General features: G+C 42.5%; 1 protein-coding gene and 1 long non-coding RNA gene across 8 annotated transcripts in view; one reads left to right on the forward strand and one right to left on the reverse strand.

Moving 5' to 3' along the window:
* Positions 1–13,222: 13,222 nt before the first annotated feature.
* On the reverse strand, positions 13,223–19,809 carry SAYSD1 (SAYSVFN motif domain containing 1). The gene is made up of 2 exons (XM_038553954.1): positions 19,525–19,809; positions 13,223–13,825 (listed from the first exon to the last, which is right to left on the reverse strand). The coding sequence occupies exons 1-2, from the start codon at positions 19,729–19,731 to the stop codon at positions 13,481–13,483; spliced, it is 552 nt and encodes a 183-aa protein (XP_038409882.1). The 5' UTR covers positions 19,732–19,809; the 3' UTR covers positions 13,223–13,480.
* Positions 19,810–19,899: 90 nt separating this feature from the next.
* The window catches only part of LOC102156801, a 61,811-nt gene continuing 55,250 nt past the window's right edge, over positions 19,900–26,460 (forward strand). For 3 of the 7 annotated variants that reach the window (XR_005367649.1, XR_005367650.1, XR_005367648.1), the window contains exon 1: positions 19,902–20,064. This is a non-coding gene — a long non-coding RNA (uncharacterized LOC102156801). Of the gene's footprint in view, positions 20,065–26,460 lie in introns of all 7 variants that reach the window. The other 4 variants (XR_005367645.1, XR_005367647.1, XR_005367646.1 and 1 more) reach the window with 3 other exon arrangements.

Raw genomic sequence — 26,460 nt, forward strand, 5'->3', positions numbered from 1 at the left:
TGCCCCACAGATAGGGATAACTGAGGCCCACATAGCACTGGTGAAGAATCTCCCTCCTATGCCTTGTTTGGCAGCATTCCCAAGGGTTGAGATTTCTCCCTCTTCCCTGCCAAATCCCTTGCCATCCCTTCAAAAGCCTATGCCTTAAACATTTCAGTGTCTTTCTATCCCTCCCTCTCCCCTTCTGTCTTTCTCTCACACACGCATCTGTGCACACACAACAAACAGAATACTGAAAACAATGGAGTCTCCCTTACCAGAAATAGTAGGGAGAAAACCCCAGCAGTGCAAACTGGAACAGAAAACAATGTAGGCAGAATGTTGGAGAAGATGGAAAAACAGAACTAATACTGGACAAGGAAGAAGTAGACACTGAGTACCCCCAAAGGTGGGAAGAGTAGGTGGGAGAGATGATGAGGCTAGAACAGAAAAGCAAATAAAGAAAAACAACAGACTGTGTAAATGTGGGAAATAGCTGTAGTAAGACATGAGAGGAAATTGCAGAGGTGGGGAAAAAAATGGGAATTACCAGTGATGAGCAGTAGGGAGCCAAGTTAGAAGCCCTATCTCCAGCCGGTGTTATTAACTCCTTCTATAAATCTGAGCTCTTTCCCTGAAGAGTTCTCTAATCCTAAACTGTGATACATTCTTCTCTTTGGTCCTAGGGCTCTTTTTAACTAACATAATGATTTTAGAAAGAGAAAAAGATCACAGCCTAGAGTAAATCCAACATTTTTTTTCTCCCACAGATACAGGGTGTTAGAATGAATTATTGTGGCTCCTCCTCATGTAGGACCAATAGACCTCAGGATTTATGTGTTGCAACCTCCCAGAATAAAATCAATAGCTGAGAATTATAAACACTGAGCAGTCCCAAGCCATGAGATGGACTCTCTGGGGCTGAAGCAGGCAGGTAACACCTGGTGGGGATTTACAAGAAACTTTTTTTTTTTTAACTTTCCATATCTCTAGGGTGAAAGAGCAAGGACTTGAAATAATAAATAATGTTTACAGAAGACTTTTCAGGTCCAATGACCTAAGGCAGACTTAGAAACATGGCTCAGGACATGGGCATTTTAACCACAACAAATTTAATAGCCACAACAAAAAGGCCACAGTTACTATACCTAATAGGGCCAATCTTTGACAATCTATAACCATTTATGTACATTTCTGGCTTATAGAGACAGGTGTTTGACCACCATTTATTTTGTTCTCCAGAAAGCTTCAGAACTTTAAAAATACCTAGGAAATGAAATTTACAGTTGTATTGAACCCCACACCGGAATCCACCAATTTGATATCACCTTTACAATGAAGCCACTCTTAAGCTCTTTCATTTTTCAAGTTCAGGTAAGGGCAGTGAAAGCTGGAGGGCCGAAATGCAGGAGACACATTCTATAATGTAAAGACATATCACTCTGATGGAGCTAAGCCAATGTCCTTCTAACAGTATCCTTTTGAAAAGTAGAGTAAAACATCAGATGAAAAGACACTTGCACTGGGGTGCCTGGCTGGCTTAGTCAGTAGAGCATGCAACTCTTGACCTCAAGGTTGTGAGTTCAAGTCCCATGTTGGGTGTGGAACCTACTTAAAAAAATAATTTTTTAAAAAAGAACAAGATAGGGATCCCTGGGTGGCGCAGCGGTTTGGCGCCTGCCTTTGGCCCAGGGCGCGATCCTGGAGACCCGGGATCGAATCCCACATCGGGCTCCTGGTGCATGGAGCCTGCTTCTCCCTCTGCCTGTGTCTCTGCGCCTCTCTCTCTCTCTGTGACTATCATAAATAAATAAAAATTTAAAAAAATTAAAAAAAAAGAACAAGATATGTACATTCATATTATATAAAAGAATAGGTTACCTTACAAAGTATACAAAGAATACAAAATATTCCAAAGTATGTTGGAATCTTCTTAGCAATCAAAAGAAATTTCCGTAACACCACATTTTACATAAGGTATTTACTAAAACACCTTCTCTCAGAAACCAGTAAAGATCAGTAAGGCTGCCAACCAAAGCAGGTTGGGGCCACAAGTCAGAAAAGATGCCACATTCATCGAGTCTTGGCATCAGCTGCAACCACATTCTCTCAAATTCTCCCAGCCTGGAACTCTGCCTGCTTCTCAGATTCAGCCCTTCTAGCAGCAAGTGTCCTTTGCCTCTCAGTTTCATTCACTGGGTTAGTCTTGGCATCATTCCTCACATAAGAAATGCAGCCACTTGAGATATTCTGCATCCATGGTGCAGAGCCGCTGAGGGTATGCCAAACCACCTGAAACCCAGAAATGCCCCTAAACTGAAGTCATGTTGATAACGGCATGTGGGGCTCATGCACTCTGTGTAGCAGCAGCACCTGTGAACCAACTTTCTTCACTTGCACTCAAAATGGTGCCCTGATGTAGACTTCCAAAGGCTGCAACAACAAGATCATGCATACCCTGTGTAGACTTTTTGGAATCTGATGTCTCTCTCCTCCTTCGGGATGGATCCTCCAAAGCTGTCATGTCCTAACATGAATTTCTCATTTCATCATCTCTCCTTAGGAAATGTCCTCCCAATTGCCCTACTCACCCTGCATTCACCAGCCTTTTATTAGGCATGAGGCTTCCTCTGCTTCTGGGAAATGTACAAATGTTAGAAAATTCTCCTCTTTCCTTAAATAGTTCTTTGAAAACCACAGATAGGGCAGAACCTGGTGTAACCCATAACCAAGAGCCAGAATAGTTAAAGACATTACTTTTTCACTGATGAAAATCTAGAACAAAGCAATTCTTTCCTATCATTCTGTGTCATTTCACTGTATGATATGAGTAGCACTGCCGAAGTCAATCTAAATCTCAGGGGAAAAGTCATTAGAAGGAACATGATTAAAACAAACTCTGCAAAACAAATCCATTTGTGTCCATAGAGATGGTCCACTGTAAATGAACTGGTAAATGTATAAAAAAAATACTCTGAAAAAAAAAATACTCTGCCTATAAATGCATACATTTTTCTCTAGGAATTATCAAAATACAATCAATATTATTAGTAAAGCAACGAGATGAAGTATTAACCATAGGAGAGAGGTTAAAAAAAAAAAAAAAGACATGGGCCTGTAGAGGAAGTGTGCTATCTTTATTAGGGGATCAATGAAGGCCTTTCAGATGATATGACATCAGAGAGACCTGGCTAGAATAAGGAAACAACTCCTAGGATCATCTGGGGAAGTAAGTTCTAAGCAAAGGAAACAAATAGTGCAAAGACTCAAAAGCAGAAGCTCATGTTGTGTGTTAGAAGAAGGGTCAGCAAACTATGGTTCACTGCTTGGTTTTATATACAAAATTTTGTTGGCATTGTCATTTGTTCACATATTGTCACACAAGGCTGCTTTTGCTCTACAATAGCAAAGTAATAGCAGAGTAATGCAGAGACAGTACAGCCAACAAAACTATTGTCTGGCCCTTTACAGAAAAAGGCAAAACCTTTTTATTTTATTTATTTATTTATTTTTGCTAAACCCTTGTATATGATGAACATGAAGGAAGTGAATATAACAGGGAGAGGCAAGCAGGGGCCAGATCACTTGGTAGAACAGGACCTGGTAGGTCCTGGTAAGCTAAAACCAATAAAAAAACAACCAACCAACCAACCACCAAATGAAAGATGCATCTCCAAGGATTAGGGGTGCAGACATCATTTATAAGGCTTCCTTTCACCAGCTCACTTCAGTGTGCCTGTCTGAACTCAGCTTTTGCTGGTCCTCTGGTTCTCAGCCTTTTCTTGTATGGCAGCAACATGCACATCTGAGGGACACCTGGGTGGCTCAGGAGATGATCCTGGGGTCTGGGATTGAATCCCACATTAGGCTCCTTGCAGGAAGTCTGCTCCTCCCTCTGCCTATATCTCTGTCTCTCTCTTTCTGTGTCTCTCATGAATAAATAAATTTTAAAAACCTTTTTAAAAAATGTACATCTGATAGACTCCCATGAACACACCCCTGATAGACCCAGGCAAGCAAGCAGATGTATAACATGGAGTCACCTTGCAGGTGCATTAATAAAATGGCAAAACAAACATTCACAAATAATAATAATTTCCTAATATATTAAATGCATCACAAAGACACAATGAGAACCACTGCTACAACTACATTTTCTAGCTTTTTGTTTTTCATTTGAGCAAAATTCCAGACACAATACATATTCAAGTACCTTGCTACTCAAAGTATGGTCTGAAGACCTGTAGCATCAGCATCATGTTGGAGCTTATTTGAAATGTAGAATCTTAGGCCTTGGACCAGACCTACAGAATCAGAATTTTTTTTAAAGATTCTATTTATTTATTTGAGAGAGAGAGTGAGAGAGAGAGAGAAAGAGAGACAGATCATGAGCAAGGGGGAAGGGCAGAGGGAGAAGCAGACTCCCCGCTGAGCAGGAAGCCCAATGTGGGACTCAATCCCAGGACCCTGGAATTATGACCGGAGACGAAGGCAGAAACTTAACCAACTGAGCCACCCAGGTGCCCCAGAATGAGAATCATTTTAACAATCCCCAGAAGATTTGAATGGTCACTAGCATTTGAGATCACTATCCTGATTGGTCTCCAATTACTCTTTTCTAAGAGTTTGAAATATAGTTTTACATGTCAAAGAGGTTAGCCTATTTATACTATTCATACTAGTGAATGCTGGCTACAACTTAAAGGTTAATAATGAAGGATTGGCTAAATAAATAATGATACATTTATCTAAATAGAAATATTAGCGGCTGGCAAAATCAATACTGTAGAAGGACGTGAGAATTTATTCTTAGCTTATCATTAGGTGAAAAAATATCAATTATAGGCAAGACTAAGACTAAAACAAATGTATAAGTGATAATCAAAGAACAGAATGTGGCTCTTATTAATCTAAACAATATAGTGATGATATGACTAATAAAATGAGGAAAGAAAAATGGATAGGGAGTGTAAAGCAGTGTAGTTATATTGACTTCCACATCTTTCATAGCCACAGGTAACAATATGTAATTTAAAGCTAATAAATCAAGTAATTATATTTAAAATGTAAAATCAACTAACAGTCAATAGGATTGAGGACTGAGTATTGAGGAGTGAAGCTGGGAGAAGGTGGAAATACTAACTTCTTACATTTCTTTTTTACATGATATTAATAGTGCCTAAAAACCCAAAGGATTAAGTACTGTAAGTTAAAAAGAAAGCAAACGTGATGAGATAAACAAGACTTCAATAAATATAAATGAGCTAAAGTTACCTATTAAAAGAAAAAAAGAAAATAGTCTCATACTGTATTACAAAGTAAAATTCAACTATTCTCTGTATACAAGTAACATACCTGATAGAAATGACTCAGGCTGAAAACCACAGTGTACACAGAGTCATGCTTGGCAAATGCAAACAAAAGCAAGCAAAGGTCCCAATTTTAATATCAGATAAGGATGAATTCAGGGCAAAAAGCATCAAAGAATACAAACATGGCTTTTTATAATGATGAGAGGGGACAACCTGTAACGAAGACTTAAAAGTAGGCTTTTTATGTACTCCAAAACCTAAAAAATACAAAAAAATTCTATAATCTCATGAAAATTATTGATTAAAAATATTAACAGAGTCTATCATCCACTAAAAGAACAATACATTAAAATCAAGGGTCAGGATCAGCGGTTGAGCGCCTGCCTTTGGCCCAGGGCATGATCCTGGGGTCCCGGGATCAAGTCCCACATCGGGCTCCCTGAATGGAGCCTGCTTCTCCCTCTGTGTCTCTGCCTTTCTCTCTCTCTGTCTCTCATGGATGGATGGATAGATAGATAGATAGATAGATAGATAGATAGATAGATACATAATCTTAAAAAATAAAAAAATAAAATAAAATAAAATAAAATAAAATAAAATAAAATAAAATAAAGGGTCATTTATTCCAGGAATAAAATGATGGTTTAATATGAATAAATATTTAAACTTATTACATTAATTGGTCAAAGAGAAAAATCACATAATCAATCTCCACTACACTGAAAGAGATTTTGTGAAATGTAACATCCATTCTTAATTTAAGAAGAAAAAACCTTTTAATAACATAAATACAGATGATAATTATCTATCCACTTACCCTAGAGCCAGCAGCATGCTTAATGGGAAAATACTAAAACCTGTTCATAAGGTCAAGAACAAGACAAAGACATCATTGACTATCATTCTGATTTAACATTTTTCTGGATGCTCTAGTCAATGTTATTAGATAAAGAGAAAAAACCAAGAGGTGTAAAAGCTGGGAAAAGAGGAGTCAAATTTTACATTATTGGAAAAGAAAATAATTATCTATGTGGAAAATCCAGGCAAGCGAGTGAAACACCATTATACTTAGTAAGAAAATTCAACAAAGGACAAGAGTTATAACAAATATACCAAAATCAAGAGCTTTCATATATATATATGACATCTATGTATGTATAAAAGGTCAGGTGCTCCATAAGTGAATGGATGGGTGGGTGGGTGGCTATATATATATATATATATATATATATATATATACACAACCAGTTGGAAGAAGTAACATAAGTCCTCAGAATACACACTTTTTCCCAAGCACGCTAGTCTCCCTCTGTTTGTCACCTTTTTCCTAGGTGGTTTCAGGTGACTAAAAGGCTATCTTTGCCCCCGCCTGTTTTTCCAGAAAGTAGCTGACACTTGTTCAAACTCAGTACAAGGTCATCTTCAGGAGGCTGGCCCCTTCCAACCAGAGCCTGCATTCAGACATCACACTGTCAGAGCGCTTACCACATTATCCTGTAACTATCTGATTATCAGCTGCCTCTCCCATTTGACTGTGAACTCGAGAAAAGAGCCCAGCACCAGGCCTGGCAAAGATTAGTTCCTCCATCAACCTCCATGTTAGATAGTCCATTAGGCTTCTGATTCTCTTCATAAGAAATAACTCAAGCCTGAAGACAGACAGATCAATGGATAAAGATGGGCAGATAGATAGGGAGAGATATGTATTCAGAGAAGTTTAAAAAAGCAGGTGCTATTTATAGATTATTATGTCTCATTTGGTCACATTTATGAATTGTAATTCTTTCACCAATGAAAGAATTCAGTAAAAAAAAATTTATTCAGTAGAATGCTATTAAACTAACGAATGCACAAATGTATCTTTTTTGGAAATAAATGGTAACAGATTTTATTTGGTTCCTTTTCTAAAATATTTGTGATTTTTGTTGTGTTGACTTTTAGGATATTCCGATTTAGTTTTTTCATTATCATTATCATTAATATTATTGGTTTCCCCAAATTAAAACCTTCTACTGTAACACAAAAAATAGAATGTATAAATATACTTCATAATCCAATAGTTTTGCCATATTCTCAATCTGTTAAAAAAAAATCTTAAAAGATAGTTGAATAAAAAGTAATGTAAACAGTTTCACCAATGGGAACAAAAAGGTCAGGTGCTCCATAAGTGAATGGATGGGTGGGTGGGTGGCCAGATGAAGGACACAGAGAATCCACTCTCCATGTGATAGCGCAGGTGATCTCTTAAGAATGAAAATTGGGAAAAAAAAATAAAAAAAAAAAATAAAAAAAAAAAAAGAATGAAAATTGGGGGAGGTGCCTGGGTGACTCAGTCAGTCAAGCATCTGCCTTCAGCTCAGGTGGTGATCCCAGGGTCCTGGGATCCAGCTCCCCATTGTGGTCCCTGCTCAGCAGGGAGTCTGCTTCTCCCTCTCCCTCTGCCTGCTGCTCCTGCTGTTTGTACTCCCTATCAAATAAACATTAAGATAAATTAATATTTAATTATTAAATAAATATTTAAGATTTACTTAAAAATACATAAAAAAATTAAAATTAGATTGTGTCATTCTCTTACATAAAAATATTAAGTGTGTGTAAATAAAGCCCGAAACCTAAAAGAGAAAAAAGAAAGCAATGAGCAGAATAGTGTGCATAGTGTGCTACTGTTTGTGGGCTGGACAGAGAATAGTGTGACATGGGGGAGGGAGACTCTACCCCTGTAAAACTTACATGCCTCCTGAACTCCTGTATGCAAGTACAAAAATAAAATATTCTTTTTTATGATTCCAATGTTTTAAAACGAGTTTGTGTTTCTTTTTGTAATTGTTTTTATAATTTTTTTAAAGATTTATTTACTCATGAGGGACACAGAAAGAGAGGTAGAGATATAGGCAGAGGGAATAGCAGGCTCCCTGCAGGGGAAGCCCCATATGGGACTCGATCCCAGGACCCCAGGATCACAACCTGAGCCAAAGGCAGATGCTCAACCACCCAGGTGCCCCTGCAATAATTGTTTTTAAAGAAAACTTCAAAAATAATGCATCTTTAATTACCTTATAGTCTTTGGAGTTAGTTCCTCAGCATTTTAAAGCCATGCATGTGTTCTTCTCCATGTGTTCCAAATGAACAGTTCGAAAAATGGTGAACCTTGTTGCCCCTTTACAAAACACTTATCTTTCTTTGCTTAGATCTAATATATGCTAAGTTTCCTTCCTATTTAAACATTTGTGATATCAGTGGTTCTTGTTCTTTGGTGAACTTTGGCTTGAGACTGCCCGAAGGAGGCTGCTAAAATACAGATTCTCAGGGTGCTAGGCCCAGACATTCTCCAGCAGCAGGTCTAGGTGGGGCCCTGGAATCTGAATTTTAACATCACTACAAGAGATTCTAATGCAGGTGGCCCATAGTCCACACTTTTCAAAATATTCATCTATGACTTAAGGAAACTCAGAATTGTTCATTTAAAAATGACAATCCTACTCAGTATAGAATTTAGATTTGAAAGTGATCTCAAAAAATAAAAAAATAAAAAAAAATAAAAAAAATAAAAAAAAGAAAGTGATCTCTCCTGCTGACTCCTCCCCTAACACACACACACACACACACACACACACACTGCTTAGACCTTTATAAACATCTGTATTGTGTTACAAGCCTTTATAATGTGGTTCTCTGTGTACTTTGTCTTCTCTCTCAGCTTTTTGAGAGATCCAAATCTTTGTCTAACCCAATGCTCCAATGCTGCAAAATAAAAAAGTAGGTGACAAAAGACCAGAGCACACAGTTCAAATTTTACTTTCTTGGGCTTAGGGATCAAGTTTCTCCACCGGCTGTACAAGTTTCTAGTATCCCCCTTCCCCCCCAGGCCGCCTCCAACAAAGCTGATATAGACAAGCACAGTGCCAACCCCTTCAAAGCACAGTACTGCCTGCTAAGTCTAGAGACGGGCTGTTGTTTTATTTTAAAATATCAGTATAAATCACTTCTGGTAGTTTTCTGTGCCTTTCCCAGGACCTCTGATGAGCCCTTTCCTCTGTGAATTTTAGAGTGAAAAAGAATTCCCAAAAAAGTAGCACAAGTGGTTCAGATAAACAGCCCGGTGGGTTTTCCACATCACATAAATTATCAAGTGTAGGGAGAAGGGCTGGTGATGTATAGCAGCAGCTCCGTGCTACCCCCTGGTGGCAAGATGCTCCATGGCATCCCAGCCCCACCAGGTATCCCGGCTCTCACAGTGGAACAGTGTGCACTGACAGCACAAGCTCACTTACCGGTCCCCAGCAGCGCCAAGCCTAAATACAAATTTGCTGGTAAACAGTCAACAGTGAGAGGGGCAGGAAAACATGCAGTTAGAATGTTACTTTCTTCTGCCCAGCTGAGGATCATCATTCTGTCAATTGTGTAACTTTTTTTTTAAATTGTAGCAGTTTATGAGCCTAATCTTAAGGAAGAGATCAGTCAAAGGCAAATGTGGAAGACCTCAACTCAAAGCACAACCCTAATAGCATAAAATATATATACCTAAATCATCACCAGCAAAACTCTAGAGTTTTTGAGAAAAGTCACTGCACCTACCAACGGGGACATTCACCCTGCCCTGACCCAGAACCTTCAGAATGGGTCAAGGCTAACTTGGAAATGATTGTCCCAGAGGTACAATTTGGGTGATTTAGCCTGCAGAACAGAGAGGACTGAGAGAGAACAGAGTAACATTTCACCAGTCTGGAGGATTTTCCATGTCCCCTGAGATTAGATAAGAAATAACATGGAGTGGCACTGAGGGTGGCTCAAGTGTCTCAGTAAAGAATTTCCTAAAAAGTGCCTACATCTTGTACCTGGATTCTTCTTTAGGGGTCACTAGGAAAAAAAAATATTTGGCCAGGAATAAACGTGCCCAAGGTGAGGGGGATGCATTTGATGGTACTTTGGGGTCCCTTCCAGCTCTACAAGCAGAGGTTCGTTTAACAGTGTCTATGAATAGACAAGATAGGATAATGTGAATAAAAGCAAAAACCAATGTACTTGTAAGGTTCAGACAGAAATGACCTCAACCCGTGCACACAGCAATCATAGGGACTGAATGCATCTCTGGGATTTCAAGTTCCCTGGTGACAGAAGCAGCCTTTAATGGAAGCTGCTTGCTGAGCTAATGGTAGGGCCCTGAGTGGAAATTCTGTGATCAATAGGCCTTTCTAAATTCAGGAAATCAAGACTGCACCTAAAGCCTAATGGTCTGATAAGAACAGCAAATACATACTGTCCTTTTCTCTCCTCCCTGCCATGCATTTAATTGGTTCACACCCCATTTTTCCTAGAAGTTAATGCTGTCATTATATGCAACCTTTGGCAAGAGGTGAGCTAGGAGAGGTGATAGATTGTGCACAGAAAATCCCTTGAAAGATGAGCTTAAGGCAATCAAGCTCCACCTCATTATACACAGCTACATTTTCAAAGAATGCTAGTGAGGTGTCCACTGCTAAGTCGAGTCTCTCCTATGCTTAAACAAAGTCTCTGCTGAGACTGCTAATTGGATCACATGTTCCCAGTTCAGAGTTATAGGCCCTTTGCTTTAGGTAAAAGTTTGATTTACACATTTTTGAAATGAAAATTCTTTCCTAGAACAATGCTTACTGAACTGGGCATTGTAGTGAGTCTTTGATCAGGGATATTTCTTCCTTGTATTTGGCTTGTATGAAATGTAAAAGCCCAAGTAAAATAGCAGGGAAATGAAGAAAGGCTTAAGAAAATAAATCAGGAAATGAAATCATGTATCTTAAATACAATCAAAACTTGCCTGCTTAATAGGGATTCATCTGTTTCCCACACTTTCTAGGGGCCCAGTTAGACAGAACCTGCAGAAGACTTCTTTATGAGGTAAAGAGAATTCAGCTCAAGAGATGAACTGACATCTGAGCGACAGCTAAACTCCCAATCAGCAAAGGGCTGGAGAGAGATGCTAAGGAGGTGAGAAGAATTTTCAACAAAGGCAGTTAGTTAGCCTCAAAGTGTGATCATGAGAGTATACCCTCTGTATTCTTCCTACAACTGAAACTTCCCTCACTCTATTATTTTTTAAAATTATTTACTTAATCTCTATGCCCAACATGGGGCTAGAACTCATGACCCCAAGATCAAGAGTCACATGCCCTTCCAACTGAGCCAGCAAGGCGCCCTGTCTCACTCTATTATTGATATTGCTTGTTTTACTTTGTCTACCACCGTCCCAGCTGGACTGTATGCTCAGAGCAGTAAGAATATGTCTGCTTGAGCAGCCCAGGTGGCTCAGCGGTTTAGCACCACCTTCAGCCCAGAGCGTGATCCTGGAGACCTGGGATTGAGTCCCATGTCAGGCTCCCTGCATGGAGCCTGCTTCTCCCTCTGCTGTGTCTCTGCCTCTCTCTCTCTCTGTCTCTCATGAATAAATAAATAAAATCTTAAAAAAAAAAAAAAGAATATGTCTGCTTTCTTCACTATCATATCTCAAACGCCAGCCAGAGTACTGGCACTCAATGAATAGGAGTTAAATTTAAATTGAGCTAAGGTTGTGCTGTATGAAGCAAATCAGACAAGAATGAAAAAAGAATTCAGCAACAAGCATCTATTATTTAATGACATCTCATAAGTATTAAAGTTATTGTCATTATGTAAGAATAACTGCATTCTGAAGTTATGAAAACTTATGGAGGAATCATTAATTTCTTAAAATCTTAAGTTTAGAAAAAACTATTGCTTTAAAACCAGACTCTACTTACTCATCAGTGTGATCTCATAAAAAAGGTATTTAGTGGTTTACTTTGCCCAAATTTAATGAACCCAAACTCTAACTTTGTACTGGAAGGACAACTGAAATCATGTCTGTTTACCACCATTTACATAATTTCTTACCAGAGGCCACAGGTGACAGGGCTGCTTATTCTAGAGCCCTCAGAATATAAGAAACAAACCAAGTTGCCAGTAAGTCTGGAGTTCCACTTCCATAGTTCTCATTTGAATACACTCAAGAATTATTTTCTTGTTGAATTCATCAATAGCCAGTTACTAAATCTATCAACACTGACTTTGTGAAATCCCTCCTCACACCTGTCACTTAGGACTTTGTCTCATCTTCCTTCATTGAGTAGAAGCAGAATAACTGAGGAGAGTGAAAAATGGTGATGGGCAACGGGGATCTTTTGTTGAAAAGTAGATGTTTGAAAGACATTTTTTCAGGACGCCTGGGTGTCTCAGCAGTGAACATTGCCTTTGGCTCAGGTCATAATCCTGGAGTCCCAGGATCGAGTCCCACATCGGGCTCCCTGCAGGGAGCCTGCTTCTCCCTCTGCCTGTGTCTCTGCCTTCTCTCTGCATCTCTCATGAATAAATAAAATCTTTAAAAAACAATTTCTCATTAAGAAAAAAAAGATATTTTTTCAATACCATTAATGACCAAAAAGAAAAAAAGCAAGATTTAAAGCAGGAAGGAAAAACAAAAACAAAACAAAACAAAACAAAAAACAAACAATATCAACAACAAAAATCCCAAAAAACAAAAACTAAAACTTGCAGCTTAAACTTTCCAGGAAAAAAAAATGCTATAAATATGAAAAGACTTAAAGAAAACTTATTTTAATACACAGTTCTGATGTACTGCCCCATTCCTTCAAATAGCTGGGTACTTTTTTTTTTTTAAGACTTTATTTATTTGACAGAGACAGAGGGCACAAGCAAGGGGAGCATCAGATAGTGGGAGAGGGAGAAGCAGGCTCCCGGCTGAGCAGGGAGCCCTGATGTGGAGCTCGATCCCAGGACCCCAGGATCATGACCTGAGCCAAAGGCAGATGCTCAAATGAGCCACTCAGGCGTCCCTAAACAGCTGGGTATTTTAAAGTTACCTCCTCAGTGCCCTTCTAATGCTCTGAAAACCATCTCTCTCAAATAATGAGACAAACAGATCACTTTCCTGAGTAGGTAATTTTTATAAATTGCATCAGATCCACAGTGGTATCTTTCACAGGGTTTCACTAAAACCAAAGAAAAGTTCAAAGATAAAACTGCAGCAAAAGATCTGGGAAAGAATGTAGCACTTCAGCGTCCCAGAACTAACCTGCAAGCTGTCCTTATTCTTGGGCACCTGAAGTCAAACCCGCAAGCCCACACAGAAGGGCTCTGAGGACTACATGTGAGGCTAGCTGCATGACAACAGAGTTGGTCTATCTCCCCACCAGGGGTCTAAACTGTAACTCGTGCTCCAACTGCTCTGCAGTCAGGGTGCCCTGGATGGCTTCGCAGCCTGGGTTAAATACAGAGTAGGCACTCTTCTCTCCCTCTTTCCTCTCTTCTGGGCCTCGTGTCCCGACGTACATCCAGTAGAACAAGGACAGGACAAAATAGGCCAGGCCAAATTCCAGTTCCACAAACAGTCCCAGCAGGACCAACCAGAGAAGAACCTTCAGGAAAGTGATGCTGGTCAGGACAGACTGGTCCCGGGGCGATGACAGAGGAATGGCTGTATTCCGTGGTGGCTGTGATGTGCTGCTCCCAGGCTGAGCCACTTCCTAGGACACAGAAACAAACAAAGAGTAATGGGCTCAGAGATCAAAACCAATTTGGAGAGAGAGTTCTCATTGCCCTGAGAAGGCCTCCGGTTCATTGATTTCTATTTTCTTGCCCTGCTCTCTAAAACAATCATCTCCAAAGAACTCACATGCCCTGTTCCGACTGAATCGAAACTGATCTGCACTTACTGAGATGTGTGTGACTTGATAAAAAAAAAAAAAAAAAAAAACTTTACAGCATTTAGATGGATTCCCATTCATGGGAGTCACTTCCTCAGATTAGTCTTCTGCTATAAAGGGCTAACTTGTGCCCCATACAGAAACTCCCCAGTAATTGATAATGCAACAACCACACCTAATGCTTACACACAGAATTAATGTTTATTGACTTGATTAGATGAGCTATAGTTTTGTGAGTGACATGATTCTAAACTGAGAAGTATACCAGAAACAGGAAATAAAAATCCCTTCCACTTATTAAAAACAAATCATCAGTATAGCCACAACCTTTCCATCCCAGGACGGTCCTACACACCCCCAGGTCCAGGCAGTCTCTCCTAACTGGACTCCCTGCCTCCAATTTCTTCCCTCTCCAAACCATCCTACATAAAGCTGCTAAGTGAATTTCCTAAAATACCCATCAATCTCTTATTCACAAACCTTCAACAAATTTTACTGCCTGAAGTTTAAAATTCAAACTCCTTGGGCCGGAATCCAAGCAAGGCCTTCCATTCATTCAACAGAAAAGTGCCAGTACACGGACCCCTGTGTTGGGTGCTAACAGGAGACACAGATATTTAGGCAGCTTTAGAGAGGCCTGAGCTCTAGTCCAGTATTTTTTTTTTAAGATTTTATTTATTTATTCATAGAGACACAGAGAGAGAGAGAGAGAGAGGGGCAGAGACACAGGCAGAGGGAGAAGCAGGCTCCATGCAGAGAGCCTGACGTGGGACTCAATCCAGGGTCTCCAGGATCATGCCCTGGGCTGCAGGCGGCGCTAAACCGCTGCGCCACTGGGGCTGCCCTAGTCCAGTATTTTTTCAACATTTTTGGGTATGGACCATAATAAGAAATACATTTTGTACCGTTGCCCAGCTATATATGTAGAAAAAGTTTCACAAACCAATAAATACCTTCACCACATATGAAATCCTCATTTTCTGTTCCATTTTTAAGTATTTTTAACAGAGAACTAGATCCTCTAAATTGATTTCACCACCAATAGGTCACGGTTTGCAGTCTGAAAAACAACGGCCTAAAAAAAATTCCGTGTACAACACAATCCACAATCCACTGCTCTATCAATGGATTTCTACCACAGTTCAACAGGTGTTACTACCCAAAGACACTGCCCACCTGTAGCCTGGGACAGGCTCCACTTCCTACCCATTCCTCAGCCCTCTGCCTTCTTTCGAGGCCAGCATGACTGGTGAAATATGTATGCTGAGTGAAGTAAGTCAGTCGGAGAAGGACAAACATTATATGTTCTCATTCATTTGGGGAATATAAATAATAGTGAAAGGGAATATAAGGGAAGGGAGAAGAAATGTGTGGGAAATATCAGAAAGGGAGACAGAACGTAAAGACTGCTAACTCTGGGAAACGAACTAGGGGTGGTAGAAGGGGAAGAGGGTGGGGGGTGGGAGTGAATGGGTGACGGGCACTGGGTGTTATTCTGTATGTTAGTAAATTGAACACCAATAAAAAATAAATTAAAAAAAAAAAACTAAAAAAAAAAAAAAAAAAAAAAAGGAAATATCAGAAAGGGAGACAGAACGTAAAGACTCCTAACTCTGGGAAACGAACTAGGGGTGGTAGAAGGGGAGGAGGGTGGGGCGGGGGGGTGGTGGGAGTGAATGGGTGACGGGCACTGGGGGTTATTCTGTATGTTGGTAAATTGAACACCAATAAAAAATAAATTAAAAAAAAAAAAAGAAATGTGTATGCTTGACCTCGGCCATCAACAGAGAGAGGGTGCCTCCTCAGCCTCCCAGAGCACTAACTGCTTCTCTTTCTCACTAAGCACCAAACTATCTGCCAGTTGTTTTTCTTTTAATGCAGGTCACACAGGTCCCTAGATTGCTACCAGGAGGCCAATGGACTGCCATTCATTATCTTTTGGCATCTCTAGACCCAAACACAGCACCTCACACACAGTTTCTCAATACAGAGCATAACTTCTAGTTCATTTCTTCAATTATATCCCCCCATTCTGTGATAATTTAAAAGGGGATCACAAACATCATTTGGTCTCAATAAAAAAACGGAGGTCATCTGATTTACGTTGCTTCAGAAATTCCATTTTGTTAGAACCTTTTTTCGTGTCAATGTTGTAATTATTACACTTTTTCAGGGAGATTGGAAAAGCCTTTAACATGCTATCAGCAACACACCCCCTTCTGACACACACACACACACACACACACACATTTGTTAAGTAAATAAATGTCCCTTTCCAATTTGACCAGTGTGCAACAATAGGGAAATCACTGAAAGTCGCAGTAGGGAACTAATATAATCTGATTTATATTTAAAACTATACTCTGGCTGCCAAGCAGAGAATGGGCTACAAGAGCAAAAGCAGGTAAATTGTGAGCAGCTCATGCAGGAGGACCAGGCATAAGTAGGGGGGTGATGGAGAAGTCAGAGAGAAATGATGGACTGAGGGATACAGAATATACTTGGAATGTATACGACTTGAAATTCATAGTAGACTGAATTTATTATTGAGGGAGTATAGAAAGAATAATGCTTATGGCCACCACTTATTGGGTGCCTTCAAGATATCCTGTAATCCAGGAGACAGGCACTATTAATCCCAACTTACTGATAAGGAAACACTGAGATGTTAAGTTACTCCCCTAAAGTCACACAGCTAGTGATAGGCAGAGATGAGGTTAGTCTAGAATCCTAGGATGGTCTCCTTCCAAAGCCCTTTGTACTTTAATTAAGGGGCCTTTATGGGAGATGGCAAGAGGAAGGGTTAGACCTAGAAGGAGATGGAGGAGGGTAGAAGCCGCAAACCAACTAGCAAAAGAAACAAACAAGAAGGGAGATACAGAAATTCCTTTACCTTATTTGGCACTGGCTTTAGTACCAGTGTGGTTAGTACCAGTGTGGCTTCTGCTATAAAAGCTGTGTATGGAAGTGTTTGTGGTGGTCACAGCACATGGGGGCATCCTTTAGGGAAAATACTTCCATTTCTTAAATACCAAGCTGCTTCCCACCTCAGGGCCTTTGCACCTGTGGTTTTTTGAGCCGAATGCCCACTTGCCTTCATACCACCTGGCTGGCTCCCTCTTCGCCTACAAACCTCAGAAAAAATGTTACCACATGTGCCCTTGGCCTTGTCTTGGGTTTTTCCAAAAGTGGCTCCTCCTTATGAAATGTCACCTCCTCAATGAGGTCCTCCTTGCCCACTCGATCTAAAGGTGTTCTGCATCTCTCACCCCCCCAACTCACTATCACACTATCCTGTTTTTTCCCCTTTCATAGCATTCATTATTCCACTCTTTTGTTTATTGTCTGTGGCCCCCAAAGCAAATGTGTGTTCTGCGAGAACAGGGCTTCATCGACCTTTATCACCCTGTTTCCTCGGATTAAGGACAGCAGCTGGAACAGAGTGGGCACAGGATATAATTTTGCTGAATAAATGAATGATGGCGAGGGAAAGGAAGATATTAAAAGAGGATTCCTAGATCCAAGGGAGTGATGCAAAGGCTGTGCTTAGCCAGGTGACTCCAAAGAAGGAGAGCATTTGAGCAGTGGTCAACCTGAGCCAAGGCTTGGGGTGAGAAGTCACAGGATGTGTGGGCACTTGGGGCTGCTGTGGGGGTATGCCTGGTGAGGGAGACGGGGCAGAGGGGGGTGGTTCTGCAGAATTGAAAGTCATAAGCATTCTGGGCTTACTGTGGTAGAAACTTGTCACAGAAAGAAATATTTTATCTTGGGGACTGTTTTCTTCAAGCTAAATTCAAGAGTGGCAGACGGAGGATATGGATGCTTCCTTATCAATGACAACCAAGAAGCAATTACAAATAGAAGGCTAAAGAAATTTCTGACAAGCCACCTTCCGTCAGCAAAATTATTAAGAGAGATGGATGGTAAATTGGGAGGGGAAAAAAAAAAACAATTTAATGAGAATTTTCACACCAGAGCAAACCCAGGAATGATAACAGAATCAATGAAAATGTGCTTAAGACAGAATTCCTTATGAAAAACAGAGTAATTAATAAGAACCAACTGTGAGTCCAGCATGTCCTGTCATCCTTGTGTCAGGACATCAGCTTTTGGGTTTTTGATGGAAACTTTCTCAAGCTCAGCTTCTCTGGGTCCAATTCAATGATCTCATAGTCCTTTGGAAATGAGACATTACAGGCAAATCCTCATTGTGTGGGTTAGACATTGTTTTTTAACTGCAGAGAGGAAAAAGGGTAAGGGAAGTAGATTCTAAAATCTTAAGCGATTATGCTCAGTGAGTTCTAATCAACAATAAAGTTACCCTGAGACAAACTGCATGCAAGGAAATGGGATTGTTTGGACCCTGCTGAACTCTTTCTCTAAGTCTGATGGAACCCTGCATGTCATGGAGAATAATATCTAATCAAAATCGAGTAACAATGAGTTCTCGTTGGTTTAAAAAAAAAAATTGCCTAAAACCAGATTTTGTGCAATAATAAATGAACTAAGAGAAACAATTTTAAGAGGAGTAAGGTACACTTCTGCTTCGGTACATTTTTCATTTTCAAAAGGGGTTTTTGGCTCTCACTACACTTTTGAGATACAAAGACTTTGTCACAGATTGTCTCAAAGCACCGAATTTCCCTCGGTGTCGTGTCCTGTATTCCAACACAGATAATCCAATCTCACACCTGCAAGGCCCCTTGCCGCATCACTCCTGAGTGAAAACGAAATGAAAATACAGATGGGCATCAAGCTCATCTGCAAAACACGAGGATACCAAGAATTAAAGGGTGACAAGTCTGTAATACTCATCGAAATACTGTTTTCACCTGAACATTTACTGTTGCACTTGAGTACGTTTCCCTAGTTCAACAGCGGTGCACAAGCGTGCACAAGCTACGGCCACCTCTCGCGGTTAGAGGGACCACATTTCTGCAAGTTTTGTGTTCAAATGCCATGTCTAGAGCAGAGGCTGTCCGGGCTGCATGCGGCCGAGGTGCGAAGTCAGAGAAATACTTCGCTACTGCCACTTCTTAGCAGTATCCAATTAGACCCTTTACGCCCTATTAGCGGAGGGCTGAGGCTGCAAGTGGTGGTGGAGAGGCTTCCCCGAAGCCGCAGGGCATCACAACCACTCGCTGTGAGGAACTCGAGGGCAGAGGTGCGTTTTTCCAGGGCCCTAGACCCCTCGTTTCCCGACTGCAAACAGGAGCTGCGTGGGTCGCAGGCTGGGGGAAAAAAAAAATGTCAAAGCCACGGATCAGCGCTGACACGAGTGGCCGGAGACGCCCGGGCACTGCCGCCGCGCAGCAGCCCAGCGCCGCCAGCCGCGGTGGGAGCCGCCGGAGGGGCGGGGCCTGCTCCTCGGCGGGGGCGGGGCCCGCGGGGCACCAGGCGGCGGGCGTGGGCGGGGCGCGGGCGTGGGCGGGGCGCGGGCGGGGCGCCGACCGAGGCTTGCCCGGAGGCGCAGACGGCGTCCCGGAAGCCAGGTCCCGGGGGCGAGGCCTCCCTCTCACCTGAGCGAGGCTGGGCCGGGCCCGGGTGCTGGCGGGCCTCGGTTTCCACACGAGGAACCGTGTCAGCCAGCCTGGGGCTGCCTTGGGAGTCGCGGCCGCTTCCGCCTTCTCTCCTGCGGTTTGCGCACCGTGGCTCCGCGTGCTGGGTTCCGCCGCCAGCCCGGCCCGTTTCCTGGCCGCCCGGAACTCGGCTAACCGCTGTTCCATGGCGCGCGCCTCGGGAGCGCGCTCCCGCTCGCGGGGCCCCGGCTCTCCGCGGTGCCGGGCGTCCGGCTGCAGTGCGCCTGCGCAGCGGCGGCTCCGGGCCGCGCCTGCGCGCTGGCGGCTCCGGGCCGGCCCCCGAGCGCGGGCTTTGTGACGCTGGTGCGGCGGGACGCGGGGCCGTCGGTCCCTCCTCGGTGCGCGCGGCCGCGTCGCCAGCCTCTCGGGGGCGGTGCTTAGGGGTCGAGGCGCCGGAGCGCCTGCCGGGCCCGGTCGGAAGAGCCTCGGACTCTTGATCTCGGGCTACGAGTTCGAGCCCCTGTTGGGTGTAGAGATTACGTGAGTAAATAAAAACTTAAAAAAAAAAAATCTAAAGCGTGAAGACACCGCGGACTTGCTGCGGGGCTCTCCTGAGGGCAGCTGCACCGTGTCCATCCAGCTCGGGGTCCGCCCCCAGCAGGTGCAGGTGCCTGTAGCAGTTGGGCACTCCTATGGGGTGCCCGCATACAGCCTCCCCTTCTGCCTTTTAGAAGGACGCCGGCCTCCTTAGCACCTGCCGGGTGACCTTCCCGCCCGCCGGGCCGCGGGCCGCGCAGACCTCTTCATTGCAAACTGCCTCTCCATGGGCCTGGATGGCTCAGAAACTTAAAACCAGAAACCTTTTCTTAGGGTGCAATTTAACACACACGAATCTTAAGAGTAGGGCTCAATAGGTTTGTGATTACGAATGCACCTGTGTAAGCTCCGCCTAGAAAAAGAACCTGCTGGTACCTTGAGGGCTCCCTTGTGCCTTCTCCCAGTCACTACTCGTCCAGAAGTTCACAATCCAGGTGTCTGTTAAATAGATTTTGCTTAAAGATTTTATTTATTTATTCATGAGGGACACACAGAGAGATGTTAAATAGACGTTTAAAGCCCTAAGCATCTAGCTAAGTGCCACTCACATAAATGAGACTCAAATATCTCTTGGAGCTTGCTGAGTTGGAGTCAAGAAACTAGACAAAGGAGAATGGAGCCTTGCGTTCACTTAGCAGATATTTATCAAGACCCTGCTGTGTGTCAAGTATTGTACTTGGCACCAGAAATGCTGGAGTGAATGAAATAAACCCATTTTATTGGCACTTACATTCTAAATAGACAAATGCATAACTACATATTTATATTTAATGTGATGTCAGTACTGATCTGTGCTGTGAAGAAAAATAAAGTAAGGATTAAAGACGGCAGGACTAGTTAGAGTTAATGACCAAGGAAGTCTTCTCGGAGGAGTAGCTGTTTCCCCCAGAGACCTAAATGAAATGAGTGCACCATGTAGGTATCTGGAAAAGAGTGTTTCAGTTGTAAGAAACAGCAGGTGCAAAGGTCCTGAGACCTTAAGTATATGCTTGACTTGCTCCTAGAACATCAGGGAGGCTGGCATAACCAGAGCAGAGGGAGGGAGAGAATTGAAGAAAATAAAGAGTCACAGATATCCAGACATAAGGCCTTATAGGCATGGTGAAGACTTTATACTGCATTCAGAGTGTGATGATAACTTCTTGGAAGATTTTGAATAGGAGACAACAGGATATGATATATTTTTAAAGGATCACACTGGCTGCTTCAGCTGGGACCCCCAGAAGAGTGCAAGAGTAGAAGAAGGAAAACCAGTTGGAAGCACAGTAGGACAAGAAAGACTATGGCTGTTTGGGCTAGAGTAGTGGTGATGACAGTGGTCAGATTCTGAATATATTTTGAAGATCTGAGCCACATGATGTGTGGATGGATTGGATGCAGAATGTGTGGAAAAAAGAATGGAGCGTGATAGATTTCTGCCATCCTCTTTCGCCCTCAGACACACACTCTGAGTAACCAAGTAAAAAACGTGTTAAAGTCATCTCTTCAACGTGCGGCTCAAACTCATGACCCAGAGATCAAGGGTTGCGTGCTTCACTGACTGAGCCAGCCAGGGGCTCCCGGGTGGTGCTCCTTTGGTCCTTTTGGTTGCTGGGGCCATCTAATGAAATGAGGGAAGACTAGGAAGAGAGGGGTATGGCATGAGCATGGAGAGTTTTGTTTCAGACATGCCAGGAGTCCGAGATACCTATGGGATACTCAGTGTAAGCAACTGGGTGGTGAAAATGAGTTCAGGGAAAAGGCAGGACTGGAGATGCATATTGGGAATCATCAGCATGTGTGTGATATTTAAAGCCATAAAACTAGATGAGATCAATTAGAGGGTGAGTGCAGATAAGGAGGGAAGATATTGGAGGACCGAGCCCAGGAGAGAGATGGTTTGTAAGACAGAAAAGAATGGGGTCATTACACCACAATGACCTCTTAGAGAAAAAAGGGCAGAGAAAATTGCCTCTCTTGGGTGTGCGTGGGGAGGGGGGAGGGGGCGGGGAGGAGTAGGTCTACTTCTCTCAAGGGACTAAAGGTTCTTTTATCGATTGTGTTTCCCACTTGGTAATCACACTGAGACCTGAGAGCTGTGTTTATGGTCTACTTCTAGTGCGTATTTACACTTAAGGCATGTGATTTGTGGGCTCTTGTAATCAGGGTCCCTAGCAGGAAAAATGACACTTTCGAACAGGTTAAGATGAGTTTCATGAAGGAGTTATTACAAAGATGTGGCGGGATTAAGGGAGCCAGTTGGGGATGGCTTGTAGGAGGTGTTACCAGCCTCTAGGATGAAGCAGCAAGAGGAGACGGTGATTGTCAGACCCTGTGAGACCTGTATAGTATAGGAAAAGCCCAAGACAGGGAAGCCCTTAAAGGAGGACAGACCAGTAGGAAGGAGGGAAAGAGGATCAGGAGGAGGAAATGAAGACTGTCCAGCCAAGCACTAATGCCATTCCAGCCCCATCTTGCTTTGGAAACCTTATTTTCCCTTTGCCTTATTTTCTGATTTATTATACATTTATTTTGTCTCAGTGTTTTGTAAACCTCTTTAAATCCTTCTTGGGAGAGGTTGAAAGAATGAAAAAAAAAAGTAAAGATGAAAAAGAAGAAAAACAACTGCCAAACTTCATTTCCTTTTTGTTCTTTTTTTGTTTTGTTTTTAAATTTTTTTATTATGTTTTTAAGATTTGATTTGATTTATTTATTCCTGAGAGACACAGAGAGGCAGAGACATAGGCAGAGGGAGAAGCAGGCTCCCTGCGGGGAGCGTGATGTGGGACTTGATCCCAGGACCCCGGGGTCATGACCTGAGCCAAAGGCAGGGGCTAAACCACTGAGCCACCCAGGCGCCCCTTCATTTCCTTTTTGAATAAGATAATGAGGCTGGTAAATAAGAAAGGTCCTGAAGTGTACCTAATGTGTGAAATTTACATTTCTTATGAAATAGTTTGCACATACCAAGTTTATATATATATGAACATATATGCATATATACATATACACACCTGGGGCAAACCTGTATGTGTACATAAAATTATCATATTTGTAAGTTAAAAATAAAATATTCACATGCCCTGTGATATATTAAATCTTTGGCCTCGATTCTTCACTCCTTATATCTGTGCCATAAAAGACACAGTATAGTTTCCCATTCCTTGACTTTGAACTCAGCCATGCAGGTTGCTTTGACCAATAGGATAATGGCAGACATTATGCAAGCAGGGGCTCAAAGCATCTTTGTCCCGTTGCGGCTTTGCACCCTCTCAATACTCCACACTGCCATGAGATGAGCTTGCATCAGCTAGCCAGCCGGTCCAAGAATAATGAGTCATGTGGATATAGTCACCCAGCTGACCCACAGACCTGCCGTTTAAAGCTGGGGTGCCCAGCTGAGCCCAGCCTCAAATAACTGACCCTAGCTTCCCCCAAGATGTATAAAAAACAAATGCTTATTTTATGTCACAGAATTTTTGTGGGTTTTGTGACGCAGAAAAACTTACTCAAAAAGAACATTTCTCTGTGTGCTTGTGGTCCATTCCTGACTCCTTGCCACCTCTTCAATCTATTAATGTAATGAGTTACATTAATAGATTTTCTCTTAAAACATCCTACATTCCTGGAATAACCCAGTCACTTTATAAAATATAGAATTCAAAGCTCGATTCAGCTTAGTGGTTATTTTACAGACTTTTATGAAATAAGCTAAAGTACACCTCCATCTTTGCACACACACCCCTTTTCTAGAACGGTTTGAATAAAATAGGAATTAACTTTCTTGAATGTTTGATAGGACTTAGTAGTAAAACCATCTAGACCTGGTGTTTTCTTTTTCTTCTTTTTTAAAAAGATTTATTTATTTATTCATGAGAGACACAGACTGAGAGAGAGAGGCAGAGGCACAGGCAGAGGGAGAAGCAGGATCTTTGCCCAGAGCCTGATGCAAGACTTGATCCCAGATCCCGGGATCACACCCTGAGTCGAAGGCAGGCGCCCAACTGCTGAGCCACCCAGGCGTCCCTGTCCTGGTGCTTTCTAAATCAGATAAATAACTGTAAGCTAGGGTTTTGTTTTTCGATTTTTTTTTTTTAGATTTTATTTATGTATTCATGAAAGACAGAGAGAGAGGGAGAGACATAGGAGAGGGAGAAGCAGGCTCCCTGTGGGGATCCTGATGCAGAACTCGATTCCAGGACCCCGGGATCATGACCTGAGCCAAAGGCAGACGCTCAACCACTGAGCCACCCAGGTGCCCTGCCTCCTAGGATACTTAGCAACATCCCAGGCCACAACCCATTGTTGCCAGTAGCATTCCCTGCTAGTTGTAAGAGCCAAAAATGCTTCTAGACAGTGTCACATGTCTAGAAATAACTAGATAAATAAATTTGCCCTGGGCTAAGAATAACTGGTCTAGAGACCATATTATATTAAGAGTGGTAAAGGCAATGGATGATTTGGACCAGAGAAGAGGAATCATAGTGAAAATACACTAGTTACTTTTAGAAACTATTAAAAGAGCTATTGTAAATGGAGGAAGAGAATCATTCTGTGGGGATCCAAAAGGCAGACTTAAGGTCAACAGTCAGAAATTACAAGGAACATGTGGAACCTTAAAAAAAAAAAAAAAAAGATTTTTCAGCAACTCAATTATTCCAGCACTAGCATGGGCTGCCTCAGAGCAGTGAGCTCCCCAATATTGGCAGTATTCAATCAGAAGCTGACCAGCCACCTCTCAGGAATGTTGAGAACTTCATGTTAATGTAAGTAGAACAAACCAGGAGGAGAGAATGGAAGACTTGTAGGGCATTAGGCTAAGAATATGTCATATAAGGTGTTGGCACTGCTGTTCCTATCTCCTCAGATCACACTATGGCTGCACTGGCTGATGAGTTCTTCTGTAACACCTGTGGGCTTACTGTGGCTGCTCAAGTACTTTCAACTAGTGCATGAGGCAGACTAGCAGCAGTGGGCGGTTATTCCCCACACCCCTCAAATAGCCTCCAACCAATTTTGGGTGGGAGTTGGCCGATGAATACCCCAGCTCCCTCACCCCTCATGGGGGATGACTTTGAGGTGTGTTCCATAGAGTCTCCCGATTACCGGGTAGAGCAAGCCTCAGTTGCCCACAGCAGTATCTGCTAATGAAAGCATCCTATATCACTTTTCTTCTCTTTCCTGTCTCACTTCCCTGCTCCGCTGGCGGTGCTCCCAGGACTCACTTCCCCAGTAAGCTTCTTCCATTCAAATCATTATCTCAGGATCTTCTTCCAAGAGAATCTAAGGCAAGACCCATGTAAGACCTAAGCAAGACAGAAAGGGAAGTAAGCCAGGGGGGCTAGTTGGTAGTTCACATTCACTAGACCCCTGTCTTGAAGTTGGAAGCAAGCAAACGGGGCTTCATTTATTTTTTTTTTTTTTAGAGAGATTTTGTTTATTTATTCATGAGAGAGACAGAGAGAGAGGCAGGGGCATAGGCAGAGGGAGAAGAATCCCAAGACCCTGAGCCAAAGGCAGATGTTCAACCACTGAGCCAGCCAGGCGTCCCCAAAAACAGGGCTTCAGACTTGGACAGTCTAAACAGAATGATATTTGGAGATGGGAATAAGAAAGAGAAAAGAAGAGGAGGGATGGCCACAGTGCCTCAAGCGAAGCAGCCTGGGCCAGCTTCTGGGAAGATGAGTTGGCCCACGTGTTATGTTGAGCACTGCAGAGGACAGAATCCAGTCATTCTATGATTCAGTCCTCCAAGGACTTCAGAGACCATTCAGTCAGCAAATGTTGTTGACTAAAATCTTGCTACAGGCCAGGCCCTGTGCCAGGCTTTGAGGATGCAGAGAGGCATAAAATACAGTCCCAGCCCTTAGGAGTTTAAGGTCTAGTTGGAGAGGCAGGCTCATTAAAAGACAATTACACCTGAAGGTCTGAGGGAGCAGAGGAGAGTCACTAACTCAGGCTGAGGAGTAATATGACTTCCTTTTATTTCAATATGGGGAAACTGACGCCAGCAAGGGCAAGCTGATGAGGGTATTTATTTCCCCCCCCACCTCCTGCCCCTAGTCCTGCCTAATCCCATTATCTGAACCTTCCTCATTATTACCCTCTTCTGCTTTAACCTGACATTGTTCTGGTTTTTTAAAAAATATTTTATTTATTTATTCATGAGACACAGACAAAGAGGCAGAGACACAGGCAGAGGGAGAAGCAGGCTCCCTGTGGGGAGCCCAATGTGGGACTCCATCCCAGGACCCCAGGATCACTACCTGAGCCAAAGGTAGACGCTCAACTACTGAGCTCCCCAGGCGTCCCTATTGTTGTTTTGAGTCCCATTGTGCTTAGCTCTTATCTCTAATGCTC

Source organism: Canis lupus, chromosome 12, assembly GCF_011100685.1.
Source record: "Canis lupus familiaris isolate Mischka breed German Shepherd chromosome 12, alternate assembly UU_Cfam_GSD_1.0, whole genome shotgun sequence".
NCBI classification, from domain to species: domain Eukaryota; kingdom Metazoa; phylum Chordata; class Mammalia; order Carnivora; family Canidae; genus Canis; species Canis lupus.